Source organism: Rattus norvegicus, chromosome 3, assembly GCF_021556685.1.
Source record: "Rattus norvegicus strain SHRSP/BbbUtx chromosome 3, alternate assembly SHRSP_T2T, whole genome shotgun sequence".
Lineage (NCBI taxonomy): Eukaryota > Metazoa > Chordata > Mammalia > Rodentia > Muridae > Rattus > Rattus norvegicus.
Window position 1 is genome coordinate 108,795,113 of NC_141536.1, and position 11,757 is coordinate 108,806,869.

Genomic DNA, 11,757 nt, shown 5'->3' on the forward strand with positions numbered 1-11,757 from the left:
AAGTCTACGCATCCCTCCAACAATCCACTGCGTGGTTCAGGGCAGTCTGCTTTATGGGCGGATATTCCCTGCCCCACAATACTTTGGTGCAGCGAGTCTGGCGCACCATACTGATGCATCTTAGAATGGTAGGGAGGGCAAGGGAAACTTAAGGATGTTTTCTCCCTTTGCCTGGGGAGTCAGGAGGGCCTTTACAGAGGGCCTGCCCTAATTAGGTTTTGTTGCTAAGACAAAACCATGAGTACAAGCAACTCCGGGAGGAAGGGCTTAACAGGTTACACTCTATCATAGAGAGGCCCAAGGCAGGAGTGAGAAACGGAAACCACAAAGACACACTGGTTCTTGGCCTGCTTCCTCTAGCTTGTTCAGCTCCCTTTCCTGTCCAGCCTAGGCTCACCTGTCTAGGGATGGCACTGCCCATGGTCGGCTGGATTTGCTGACATTAATAAGGAAAAACTGCTCCACAAGTATGCCAACCAGATACCAAGTGTGCCAAGTTGACTGCTCAAGCTAACTGTGACAGGCCTCTTGAGTCTTCCAAAGCCTCACTGTGGGTGCCTGGTAGGAACTACAAACAGGGAGAGGAAGGGACTGTCTGTGAATGGACCCTGTTGTAGACAGAGTGTATCCTCGGAGATGAAGTAACTACTAGGATGTTAGACCTCACTTAGACAGTGGGGCAAAGCCTTTGGGTCTGTCCTTCTCAGGCTGTCCCTTAGAGGCTCCCCCTTGGGGTAGCAGGTTTCCACTGGTATTGAGCTCACAAGCCAAAGGCTAAGGTTTCCTCTCTTCCAGGGTAACTTCATTCCAGCCCTTACTGTTCACTGAGGCGCACCGAGAGAAGTTTCAACGCAGCCGCCGCCACCAAACCGTGCAGCAGTTCAAGCGCTTCATTGAGAACTACAGGCGCCACATTGGCTGTGTGGCAGTGTTCTACACCATCACTGGGGCGCTCTTCCTGGAGAGAGCCTACTGTGAGTGACATCATACCGCAAGTCTGGGGCCGGGAATTGGGGCTTATTGTGAGTGACACGCACCCCGTTGTGGGGTTGGGGGAAGGGCGGGCTGCAGTAAAAGACAATAGCGTCGCCTACAACTGCACTGGTTCCCCCTCCACAGACTATGCGTTTGCCGCGCACCACAGCGGCATCACCGATACTACCCGTGTGGGCATCATCCTGTCCCGAGGCACGGCGGCCAGCATCTCCTTCATGTTTTCCTACATTTTGCTCACTATGTGCCGCAACCTCATCACCTTCCTGCGGGAGACCTTCCTCAACCGCTACATTCCCTTTGATGCCGCTGTGGACTTCCACCGCTTCATCGCCTCCACAGCCATCATCCTTACAGGCAGGGGCTGCGGCTCGGGAGTTCTCTTGGTGCCTTTTGCCCTTGCTGGCTTCCTCTCCTCTCGCACTCCTCCCCACCATCATTTGTACCTAACTTTAAAGCAATTTGGGGTGCCTTCTCCACTAGGATGGAGTTAGCCAAGAGCCCACCCTTCCCTGACTGGCTTTTCTCGTATTTTCGAGGGCATCCCTGCCCCAACTTCCGACAATCTACCAAGACTCTAGCACAAGGATGCCAATGATTGCTTTCCTAGTTCTTTTGCTTTGAAACGGATCTGTGAAAGAAACCATAGGGATGTGCTTCCAATCATCTAATTTTAGACTCATGTGGTTGTGTTCGGGGGCTTGAACGGGGGAGGAGCAGGAGGTTGATTACAGGTCAGCAACCCAAAGGTGCTGTTTCGTTCAACCCTGTTTGCCACTTGAATGTGTCGTGCACCCTCACTTGGCTGTCCCTGGGCTAACCACCATGTCTGGTCTCTCTTAGTCTTACACAGTGCTGGCCACGTAGTGAATGTGTACCTGTTCTCCATCAGCCCCCTCAGTGTCCTCTCTTGCCTCTTCCCTGACCTCTTCCACGATGACGGGTAAGTGTGTGTCAGGAGTGAATTTCTTGAAGGGAAAGGATAAATCTTCTTGGCCTAGAGGACAGTGTCCCTTTCTGGGATAAACTGGCAATGAGCAAGCTGAGCCACTGGCAGGAGGAGAGCCTGGTGACTAGGTCGTGCTGCTCCTCTGGGAACTGGAGGAGAGGTCCCAGAGACCGCTCCTCACTGCTTTGCTCTGTCTTCCGCACAGGTCGGAGTTCCCTCAGAAGTATTACTGGTGGTTCTTCCAGACTGTGCCAGGTGAGAGCCCCTCCCTTCTGTCAATGTCTGGGCTTCACTCTAAACTCTAGGCTCTGGGTTCTGTCACTGAACAGCTAAACCTTCTCAACTCTTACAGTAAGCCAAGCTCTGTCCTCTGTCCCCGAGGACACTCCTTGGTTGTAAGACTTAGCTTGACTGCATTCTAACTCCCCCAACCTTGGGCTAGTTCCTCCCTGGAAAGGGCTTCCTGGACCCCAATCTGGACCAACTCTTAGGGGATTGGGAGTAGGTCCCTCTTCATAATACATCTACCTGTCATGACGTTTGCTCTGAGGAATGCTGTGTCCCAGCTGCATGGGAGAAGACTTGGCTTTTTATTAAATTAGACATAAGTCCCTACCCACACGTAAGATTTCTTGACAAAGGTCACGGAAGGTGGGTGGGGTGGGGGGAGATAGTCCTAGCTTCCTACAATCAGCTGCGTCAGAGCTAATAGCTGTGAATCTATTAAGACTTGTCTAAACCTATTTCTATTTCAGTCCGTCCCCTCTTGGGAGTAATGTATTTCCTATGCACGCCTTTCTGTGAAATACAGCAGGTTTTTTTTGTTTTTTTTGTTTTTTTTTTGTAATCCTACTGCTTTGAACTTCAGAGGGCGCTTGCTGACTTTAGCACACTGGGATTTGGTGGATAAGACTGTATTTATGCTCCTCTCTCTGCTCGCAAGTTTACAGGCTGCGGTTCAATCCCTTCTTAACCTTTGCTTTTCCACACATCAGGGCTCTAATCTTCCTAATTACTGCCCCTCTCCTCCTTGATCACTGGAGGGTATTCTGGGTTTCCACACCCCCCATCCTGGCTCCAGCATTACCCTCTCTGTACCCCTGACATGGGACCCTCCATGAAAGAGGATGGGGCTTTCTACCAACTCCAGGCTGGACAAAGAACTCTGGCCATTTGCTGGGTTAGTATGGCCCCATGCACAGGTTGGTTCAGAGTTCCTGTCAAGTCCTCTGATATCCAAGTGGGTGGTGCAGTTTTATCACCCTGGGGACAGAGCCTGATAGGTCTGTCCATGTCATCTAGAGATTTCTGTGCATCTAATTCATTCAGCACACATTTCTACAAAGCCTGCGGTGTGCCAGGTCTGGCAACAGGGAGGAGGCTCAGTGGTGAGGCAGCCTAGTGTGGTCCTTGCTTTTGAGGACCTGAGGGTCAGGGAAAGGGGTGACATTTAAAAAAGATGTAAAGACACGAGCAGAAAGGATTACAGCTAAAGAAGATGAATAGGCAATGCTGAATTAGAAGGCATCTATGACCTGGGCATTGAACTCAAGTTCAAGACCACTTTGTCACCCCTCCAGTTTGGATAGAGTAGAGAGGGACCCTGACTGAATACCCCAGGACACCCTCCACACGGCACTGTCCCTCAGTCTCCTGCCTCCTGTCCTCTTCACAGGTCTCACTGGGGTCCTGCTGCTCCTGGCCCTGGCCATCATGTATGTCTTCGCTTCCCACCACTTCCGCCGCCGCAGTTTCCGGGGCTTCTGGCTGACCCACCACCTCTACATTTTTCTCTACATCCTGGTGAGGGTTTTTGGCCATGGTCCAGGCCTTTGGGGTATGTAAAAGATATTCCGTGGGAGGCCATGAAGGCTGGGACATTGATTTTCCATCCCCTTAGTTATTTCACGTATTCGTTTCTCCACATCCCTCTACAAAGATGGAAATTATAGAGTGAGGCTCTCCAGTAGGCTGGCCCCATTATGCGGCTCTTGGAAGAGTCCCTCCTTTCCGTGGGTTTTTTTCTCCTTCGGTAGCAGCCCTGCCAGGCTCCTCCCCCTTCCTCACAGACTTCCCCACACCATTTCTCTCCAGTTCTTCTCTACCTTTGAGCGGCTGGATTTTGGTTCCAGGGTGGATTTCTTGCACCTTAAGCAAGAATTACTCTTTCAGAGAAAGTTTAAAGGGTTCTGTTCTGTTCTGATCTCAACTGAGAAAGCATCAGCCACATCATCCAGCCAAAGAACACTTGTAAAGTTAATGAGGTCACTTAAAACACCAGACAGATTGCTGATAAGATGAACTTTAGACTCCACCTTGTTAGGTTTTGGACGGAGCAATTGTTTCAGGAGGACGCTGAGACAGATGACTGGAGGAGAAGGAGATTATCTGAAGTATTAACAACACCATGGACAGACAGACAGACAGACAGAGGTACAGATGGTCTGGGCTCCAAGGAGAGAGTTCAGGTCCTGACACCGGAGACAGAGTGGCTTGGGCCTGTGAAGACACTCAGAGGCTAGGTGGCAGAGGAAGGGATCTCTTACACCAGAGCCTGCAGCCAGGAGGAAGCAGAGAAGGGAACAGAGAACAGATGTGGCATTCTTCTGATGTAGACTCACTCTCCAGGAGATGTCATGACACTGGCCTGTCAGCTAACTCAGAACTTAGAGACAATGCCTGACAGTATCTGTTGGAGAAGGCCCAGGCAGAGGCTGGATTCTACCTGTGCTATTCTTACCCACCTATAATGTTTCCTTCTCAACCCAGGCTCCATGTCTTCTTTCTTTCACATTCCCTGTCCTCTCCTGATCCCTTCATCCTCCGCTGTGTTGTCATCAGCTGATTCACCTCAACTCCTGAGCCGACTCTGACCTGGGTCCCTGTGCTATTACCCAGATTGCCCACCTCAGGCACACAGTATTCCCCAAAGGGCACGGTGCCCAAGTCTGAAGGCCTTCACTTTTCCTACCAGATGATTGATGGCTTGGCTGCTAGCATTCAAAGAGCCCAAGCCCCCATGACTAGCATTTTTATTTCCTAATAGAGTATACAGGTGTCTCCTTTGTTCTGAGATTAGGAATGTACCACTGCCTGGTGTGGCCTGATCCTGTTGTCCTTCTCCCTCCTCCCAGATACAGCTCTGTCCTCACTAACAGCTGGGATACACACACACACACACACACACACACACACACACACACACAATACACACACAATACACATACACAGAACACACAACACACACACAGCACACACACACTCTTGCCTGTGGTTCAGCACTTTCTGATTCTGAAATAACTATCTGGCTTGGCTTCGGATATTTCCTAGAACTGCTGATGTTTATTTCCAAAGAATCTCTCCCTCCTCTGGGAGCTGTGGTTAACTAATTTCCTCCCTTCCCACTAATTTCTTACCTATCCAATAATGTGTGGGGCCCTAGGGTGCTGCCTACTGCTTCTGCTACGAAAATGTTTCTTGTTCCTGGTGATAAAATGGTGGGAAGACCCAGTAGAGTGGCTAGCTTGATCCCCTAAGTCCCAGACCGCTTCCTGACTCAGTGCTGCTTGTAGACATCACTAGGTTGCTGGGCAGCCCTAGCCTGGCAGACTGAGAACATGGGTAGGGAGATCAGGACTAAGTAACTTCTCACTTATCACAGGAGGTGGAAGGAGGCACTTGGCTGTGGGCAGAAAGGAAAGTTATAAGTAAACGACTCCAGTATAGAGCAGACCCTGAGAAAGAATGTCTATGTTAGCAATTCAGAAACTGATCTCCCCCCACTGTGGGGGAAAGATTAAAAAATGTGGAACTCTTGACTGGGGGAGGAATTCCTGAACAAGAGACCTGATTTCAATTAAACAGATGGCAACCGAGGGTCTCTTCTGTCTTAGTTCTGAGGGAAGTCCAACAGGTAGCAACTCAAAACCCTACCTTTAGGAATTTAGAATTTGCCGCAGAGACCAGTGCCACATGCACACTGCACAGAAGGAACTGCTGAGCAGAATGGTCAAACAGTAAGCCATAGAAAGCCACGGAGTAAAGGTTTACTTACTGGTCAGGGGTGACTTTGAGAGAAAATGGGACATAGGCCACAGCTTCATAAGAGAGCGCTAAAGAGTGACAAGGCTGACTGGAAACTGAAGAACAATCCAGGTAGCAGGATCTAGGTAGAAGGGCATGCACGCAGATGATAGACTTTTCGGGGGACAAAGGAAACAGGCCTGGGTAGCAGCAGGACATGTAGGGCTGGCTGATAAGGCAGAATGGTTACGTCTTATCAGAGCCATGGACATGGTGGAGCATGGAAAGACAAGAGCAGTGAGGGAGGAAACTAGGCTTGGACCACACCCATGACTGGGGGTGACAGATGGGGCCAGCAAGGATCTGAAAACTGAGTGGCCGGAAAGGCTGAGGCAGGACCAGAAGAACACTTGCTGAAGTAGCAACTTCACCGAGGTGAAGAGGAGGTCACTAGTGTCGCAGGCCACAGAGAGGAAGCAGGCACGCGTGACCTAAAAGAAAACCTTGTAGTAGGGCCTGACAGCACATGTCTCCAGTCCCAGCTACTTGGGGGACTGAAGTAGGAGGATTGCAAGTTCAGAGCCTGCCTGGTCTACAGAGTGAGTTCAAGGCCAGTTTAACTGAATCGTTAAGACTTCCTCAAAACAAAAAGAAAGAAAAGAGTTTGGATGTAGCTCTATGGCTAACACTTACCTAGCTCGTCTAAGTCTCTAGGCTTAAACCCTAGAGAACAAGAGAGGGAGGGAGAGAATCTTGGGTGGGGGTGGTAACAGCCAGGTCATTTCATGGAAAAGATAGACTAGTTAGGTGTTCTTAGCCACCAAAAGGTAGGATAAATAGGATGTCCTCTTCCCAACCAAGTGTGTATCCAGCAGGCACTATGAAAAACCAAAGCAATGCTGGCACAGCCCCTGCCTCCTCAGACCATTCAGTCTGATATGCATGGGAATGAGCAAAGGCTGATCATGGATGATGGCAGATTAACGAGGAGATATGATGAGACTGACGTAAGGCTGAGGAGGCACCATTTCTGCTGAGGCTTGGGAAGGGGGATGGAAGTTGCCATGGGAAGAACTGGGAGCAGGAAGCACAGGCTTCCCCTTAGCCCTGTAAGAGCAACTATTCTGAACCCAAAGGTCGTGTATTTAAAGAGCGGAGAGGAAGAGTCAGCTAGTACAGTTCTAGAGGCCAGAGCGCTGCAAGGCCAGAGGGTATAATGGGAAGGCTTTTTAGACAGAAGGCATGGTAAAAAGGGACTTCAAAAGGTCACACTGGCCAGGTGTGTTGATGCAGGCTTGTAAATCCTGCACTCAAAAGGCTGAGGCAGGAGGATCGTCACAAGCTCAAGGCCAGCATGGGCTACATCTGAGATTCCCCCCCAAACCCTGCACATGCTCTCCAATACACACACTAGGTATCTTACAGAGTTCAGGTGGGAGTCAATTTGGCTATGTCTGGGATGGTAGAACTCCTTTGGAATGCTTTGGAGGATGGAGGCGACAGAGGCTGTTTAGAACCTAGATGATGAGGTGGGGAATGGATGCCCCAGTGGGGAAGTTCCTAGGGTCTAAGGCCAAAGCTGGCCCCACAGTCTGTTGCATGCACCCCTGGGTCTGAGCCATGTTCTCTGGTCTGTGCAGCTCATCATCCATGGCAGCTTTGCTCTGATCCAGATGCCCCGATTCCACATCTTCTTCCTGGTCCCCGCCATTATCTATGTGGGGGACAAGCTGGTGAGCCTGAGCCGGAAGAAGGTGGAGATCAGCGTGGTGAAGGCTGAGCTGCTGCCTTCAGGTAAGGCCTGGAGGTTGTAAGGAAACCAGCTTGGCTACTAAGGCAACTGACAGAGCACGAACAGTGCCCAGACCACCCCAGTCTACTGGCCTTGCCCAGTGGAGGCGGAAGGGGCCTGGAGTCACTGGGAGGAATAATTTGACAAGAAATGTTCTTTGCTAGAAGATTAAGGCCTGCTTAATACAGAGAGTGGAGCAGACTGGGCCAGGCTTCCCCTGTGCCCCATGTATCCCCCAGCTCCTCCTCAAGGCAAGGCTCTATAAAACAATGTCTACTTGTTATCAGAGCTGAGGTTGGAGGAACTTTCTGGAGACCATACTGTTGCTGGTTCCAAGACAACAGTTTCTTGCATCATCCCTTCCTAGGAGTGACCCACCTGCGGTTCCAGAGGCCCCAGGGCTTTGAGTATAAGTCAGGGCAGTGGGTTCGAATTGCATGCCTGGCTCTGGGAACCACCGAGTACCACCCTTTCACACTGACTTCTGCACCCCACGAGGACACACTCAGCCTGCACATCCGGGCAGCTGGACCCTGGACCACCCGCCTCAGGGAGATCTACTCACCCCCAACGGGTGACACCTGTGCCAGATACCCAAAGGTGCCCCAACTTCAGATATCTATTCACTCTTATAACCCCAGCATCCCAGGCTCCCCATTGTACTGCCCCCTTCCACAAGCCAGAGACTGGCTATCCCAGAAAAGACACAGATCCAACCCTACCCTGTATCTTTCCTGATGTTGTATAACTCCCTTTCCCAACTGTTTCCACTCCGGGCTTCAGAATGATGGCCAAGCTGAATTTAAAAACCACTGCACTCCCTACAGCTGTACCTCGATGGACCATTTGGAGAAGGCCACCAGGAGTGGCATAAATTTGAGGTGTCAGTACTAGTGGGAGCTGGAATTGGGGTCACCCCCTTTGCCTCCATCCTCAAAGACCTGGTTTTCAAGTCATCAGTCAGCTGCCAAGTGTTCTGTAAGAAGGTGAGTACCAGCCCCCATTCACCTAACAATGGTTGCATCTCCTGCCTCCGTTCCTGTCACTGATGTCCGGACAAAGAGGAGTTGGTCTGAAACCCATAGAGGGGCAGTGTGTTGCAAAGATGTCCTGACAGCAGAATCTGTATACTGAAGACTGTAGGCCCCCACCCAGGTTCCAAGAGCTCCTTCATAGGAGTGCCCATGCAGGAGTAACTTGTGGGAGTCTCCCCAGGAAGGGCTGAAGGAAGGGAAAACAAAACAAGCAAGCAATGAAACCACATTCCCTCATCCAGAAGAGGCCAGCCCTTGGATCACCGGCTAGGAGAGGGAAGGGTGCCTTTAGGGTGGGGTACAAGTAAAACTGGCTTAGGTCTCAGGATCCGGGGAGGTGCTGAGGTAGGACTTGCAGGTGGGTTGGCCTAGCAACATAGCCAAGGCTTCAGGCCCCCTTTTCTGTAATTCTGACCCAGTGGCAGGCTCCGGCTTGTCTCTCTGGGCCTGGCAGGTGAATCAGGTGTGCTGGAATGCGGCAGGCAGAGGCCCAGCCTACATGCTGCCTGCACTCAGAGGGTGTCAGCTCCTTTCCTGTCCTTGTCCAGTGCCAGCTCTTCTCTGTTCCTTCATTTGCAGCAATTGGCTTATTGTCTTGAAAGCTTAAGTTGGCTCCCCACAGGGGGTCCTCCTTTTTTTAAAAATCACATTTCAGGTAGCTAAGGATCCCTAGGGTGGCAGTTCTATGAAATGCCTTTTAGCTCAAAAGTTCTGCCTCTAGTCAGCTGCTCAGACTAGCAGCACCCACTGAAGGAAGTGCTAGGGTGGACTTGGCTTAAGAAAGCTGCTTGGAGCTGATAGACTTTCAGCTCCGTGGTGGAAGGCTCTTTGGTCTGGTGAGATTGCTTCTCACTCCCACCTCTCTCTGTCTAAGGTCAATACATCTCTGTATTGAAGCTGGGCCTACTTCCTGTACACTTTATTTCCTAGGTGTCTAGGGGCGGGGACAGACTAGCTAAGGGCAGAATCCCATGTTGAGATGCACCACCTGTAGGGAGGCAGACCCTGAGCTGGCCCTGAGCCCCAGTGTGTGTCCTCAGATCTACTTCATCTGGGTGACAAGGACTCAGCGGCAGTTTGAGTGGCTGGCTGACATCATCCGGGAAGTTGAGGAGAATGACAGCCGGGACCTGGTGTCTGTGCACATCTATATCACTCAGCTGGCTGAGAAGTTTGACCTCAGGACCACCATGCTGGTAGGCCAGGGCCAGCCAGCCATGACAGGCGGGGCGCTCTCAGGGTCGAGGGTTGGTCCTGGCCATGACCTTCCTCCCCCATCTCACTCCCCAGTACATCTGTGAGAGGCACTTCCAGAAGGTGCTGAACAGGAGTCTGTTCACGGGCCTGCGCTCTGTCACCCACTTTGGTCGCCCTCCCTTTGAGCCCTTTTTCAACTCTCTGCAGGAGGTCCACCCCCAAGTAAGTCTACTTCATATCTTAGTTCTCCACTCCCTTGATCATCTGGGGGCTAAGCAAAGTTCAGTCCTATTCTATCAAGGGAACAATTGGCCACTGCTGAGAATCTATCTCTTGGGAGATTAGTAAGTTATAGACTAGAGCAACATAAAGGGCCATTCTAAGGCAGGAAGACAGTAAAGGAGGAAGGATGAAGGGCACAGAGATTTGCCAACTCTGAAGCCTAAGTTCATCCACTAAACAGAAGAGCCCAATAATACACTATACACTATACACTCAGGGCTACACTTACCGTTGCTACTAAGCCAGCTCTTTTCCTGGATGTGGGACTAATTTTTATGGTGAACAGTGAGTGGGCTGACCACAGATATCATATACACCAAGCTGTCCCTCATTTGAACATTGGTTTGGCTGGACCTTTTATACCGACCTAGCACTCATAACATTGAGCTAGACTGTGAGCCAGCCCTCACTACACATGGTACAAAATAAATCTTCAGTGTGAACACTGAATGGTCTTTAACAGGACCAAAACACTAGCCTGCACCAGGAGCATGAACCTGGCTATTGTTTTGAATACTGACCCAGCTATAGCAGCAATTGTGTTCCCCTTTGGCTCTTCCTCCTCCAACAGGTGCGAAAGATTGGAGTATTTAGCTGTGGTCCCCCTGGCATGACCAAGAACGTGGAGAAGGCCTGTCAGCTCATCAACAAGCAGGATAGGACTCACTTCTCTCACCATTATGAGAACTTCTAGCCAGCAACTATGCCCACTCTGCCCTGCGAGGACAGCAGGGGCTTTGGCCTGTGCCTCAACCCAGTGCTCTTCCTTTCTGGCCACCTCAGCCTTGGCCCTTCCCACCTGCCAACTTGATCCAGACAGCCATGCTCAGGCATCATATGTGGGCTCAGAGATCTCTAGGGCCAGAGTGTGTCGTGAGCTGAGCTCGGAGAAAGAGCAATGTTTAAGAACTACAGGTTCTGAAGTAGGGGAGGTTTGGGGATGGGACAATGTGAGAGTCGCAAAACTTCAGCAGACAACCTGTCAAGTGTGTGTAGGTAATTGAGTCTGAGTGTAGTATGGATGCTGGCATCTTTGAGTCCTCTTCACTCTGTTCTTCCTGTCTTCAAAATGGTTGGGAGATGTCTAGAGTAGCCAGGGGCCACTTACAGAAAGACCAGCCTAACCGCACAACTGATCTCTCGAACTTTAAAATGTAGTCAGACCCTTCTGTACCCACTAACCTCCTGGAGCAGTGCCCTCCAGACCTCTCTCCCTCTCTTTTGCAAATAAACGGTGTTTCCCTCTTCGGGGGTTTCTTTTTCTTTCTGTCTCAGGTTAGGGTGAAGCTAAGGAAATCATCCACCCAGTGGGCTTTGCCAATGTCTCACTACCGAATAAAAGCGGCAAAGGCTGAATACCCCAATGGAGGTCTCTTCCCTCCTCCTGGGGCGGGGGAGGGTCCCCTTCCTCACGCTGGACTGTGTGAGGCTGCTGATAGCGGTCAGGAAGGACAGAGGAGTCCCAGGGAGCTGCAGTCAGCCTGACT

General features: G+C 50.9%; 1 protein-coding gene across 1 annotated transcript in view; it reads left to right on the forward strand.

The window, feature by feature from the left end:
* Positions 1 to 11,517, forward strand: part of Duox1 (dual oxidase 1) — a 35,048-nt gene extending 23,531 nt beyond the window's left edge. The window contains 11 exon segments of the mRNA NM_153739.3: positions 796 to 974; positions 1,120 to 1,350; positions 1,837 to 1,936; positions 2,148 to 2,197; positions 3,618 to 3,745; positions 7,606 to 7,759; positions 8,125 to 8,357; positions 8,585 to 8,743; positions 9,832 to 9,987; positions 10,082 to 10,210; positions 10,842 to 11,517. Of these exon segments, the coding sequence (NP_714961.2) occupies positions 796 to 974; positions 1,120 to 1,350; positions 1,837 to 1,936; positions 2,148 to 2,197; positions 3,618 to 3,745; positions 7,606 to 7,759; positions 8,125 to 8,357; positions 8,585 to 8,743; positions 9,832 to 9,987; positions 10,082 to 10,210; positions 10,842 to 10,964 (1,642 nt within the window). The 3' untranslated portion in view covers positions 10,965 to 11,517.
* Positions 11,518 to 11,757: the final 240 nt, after the last annotated feature.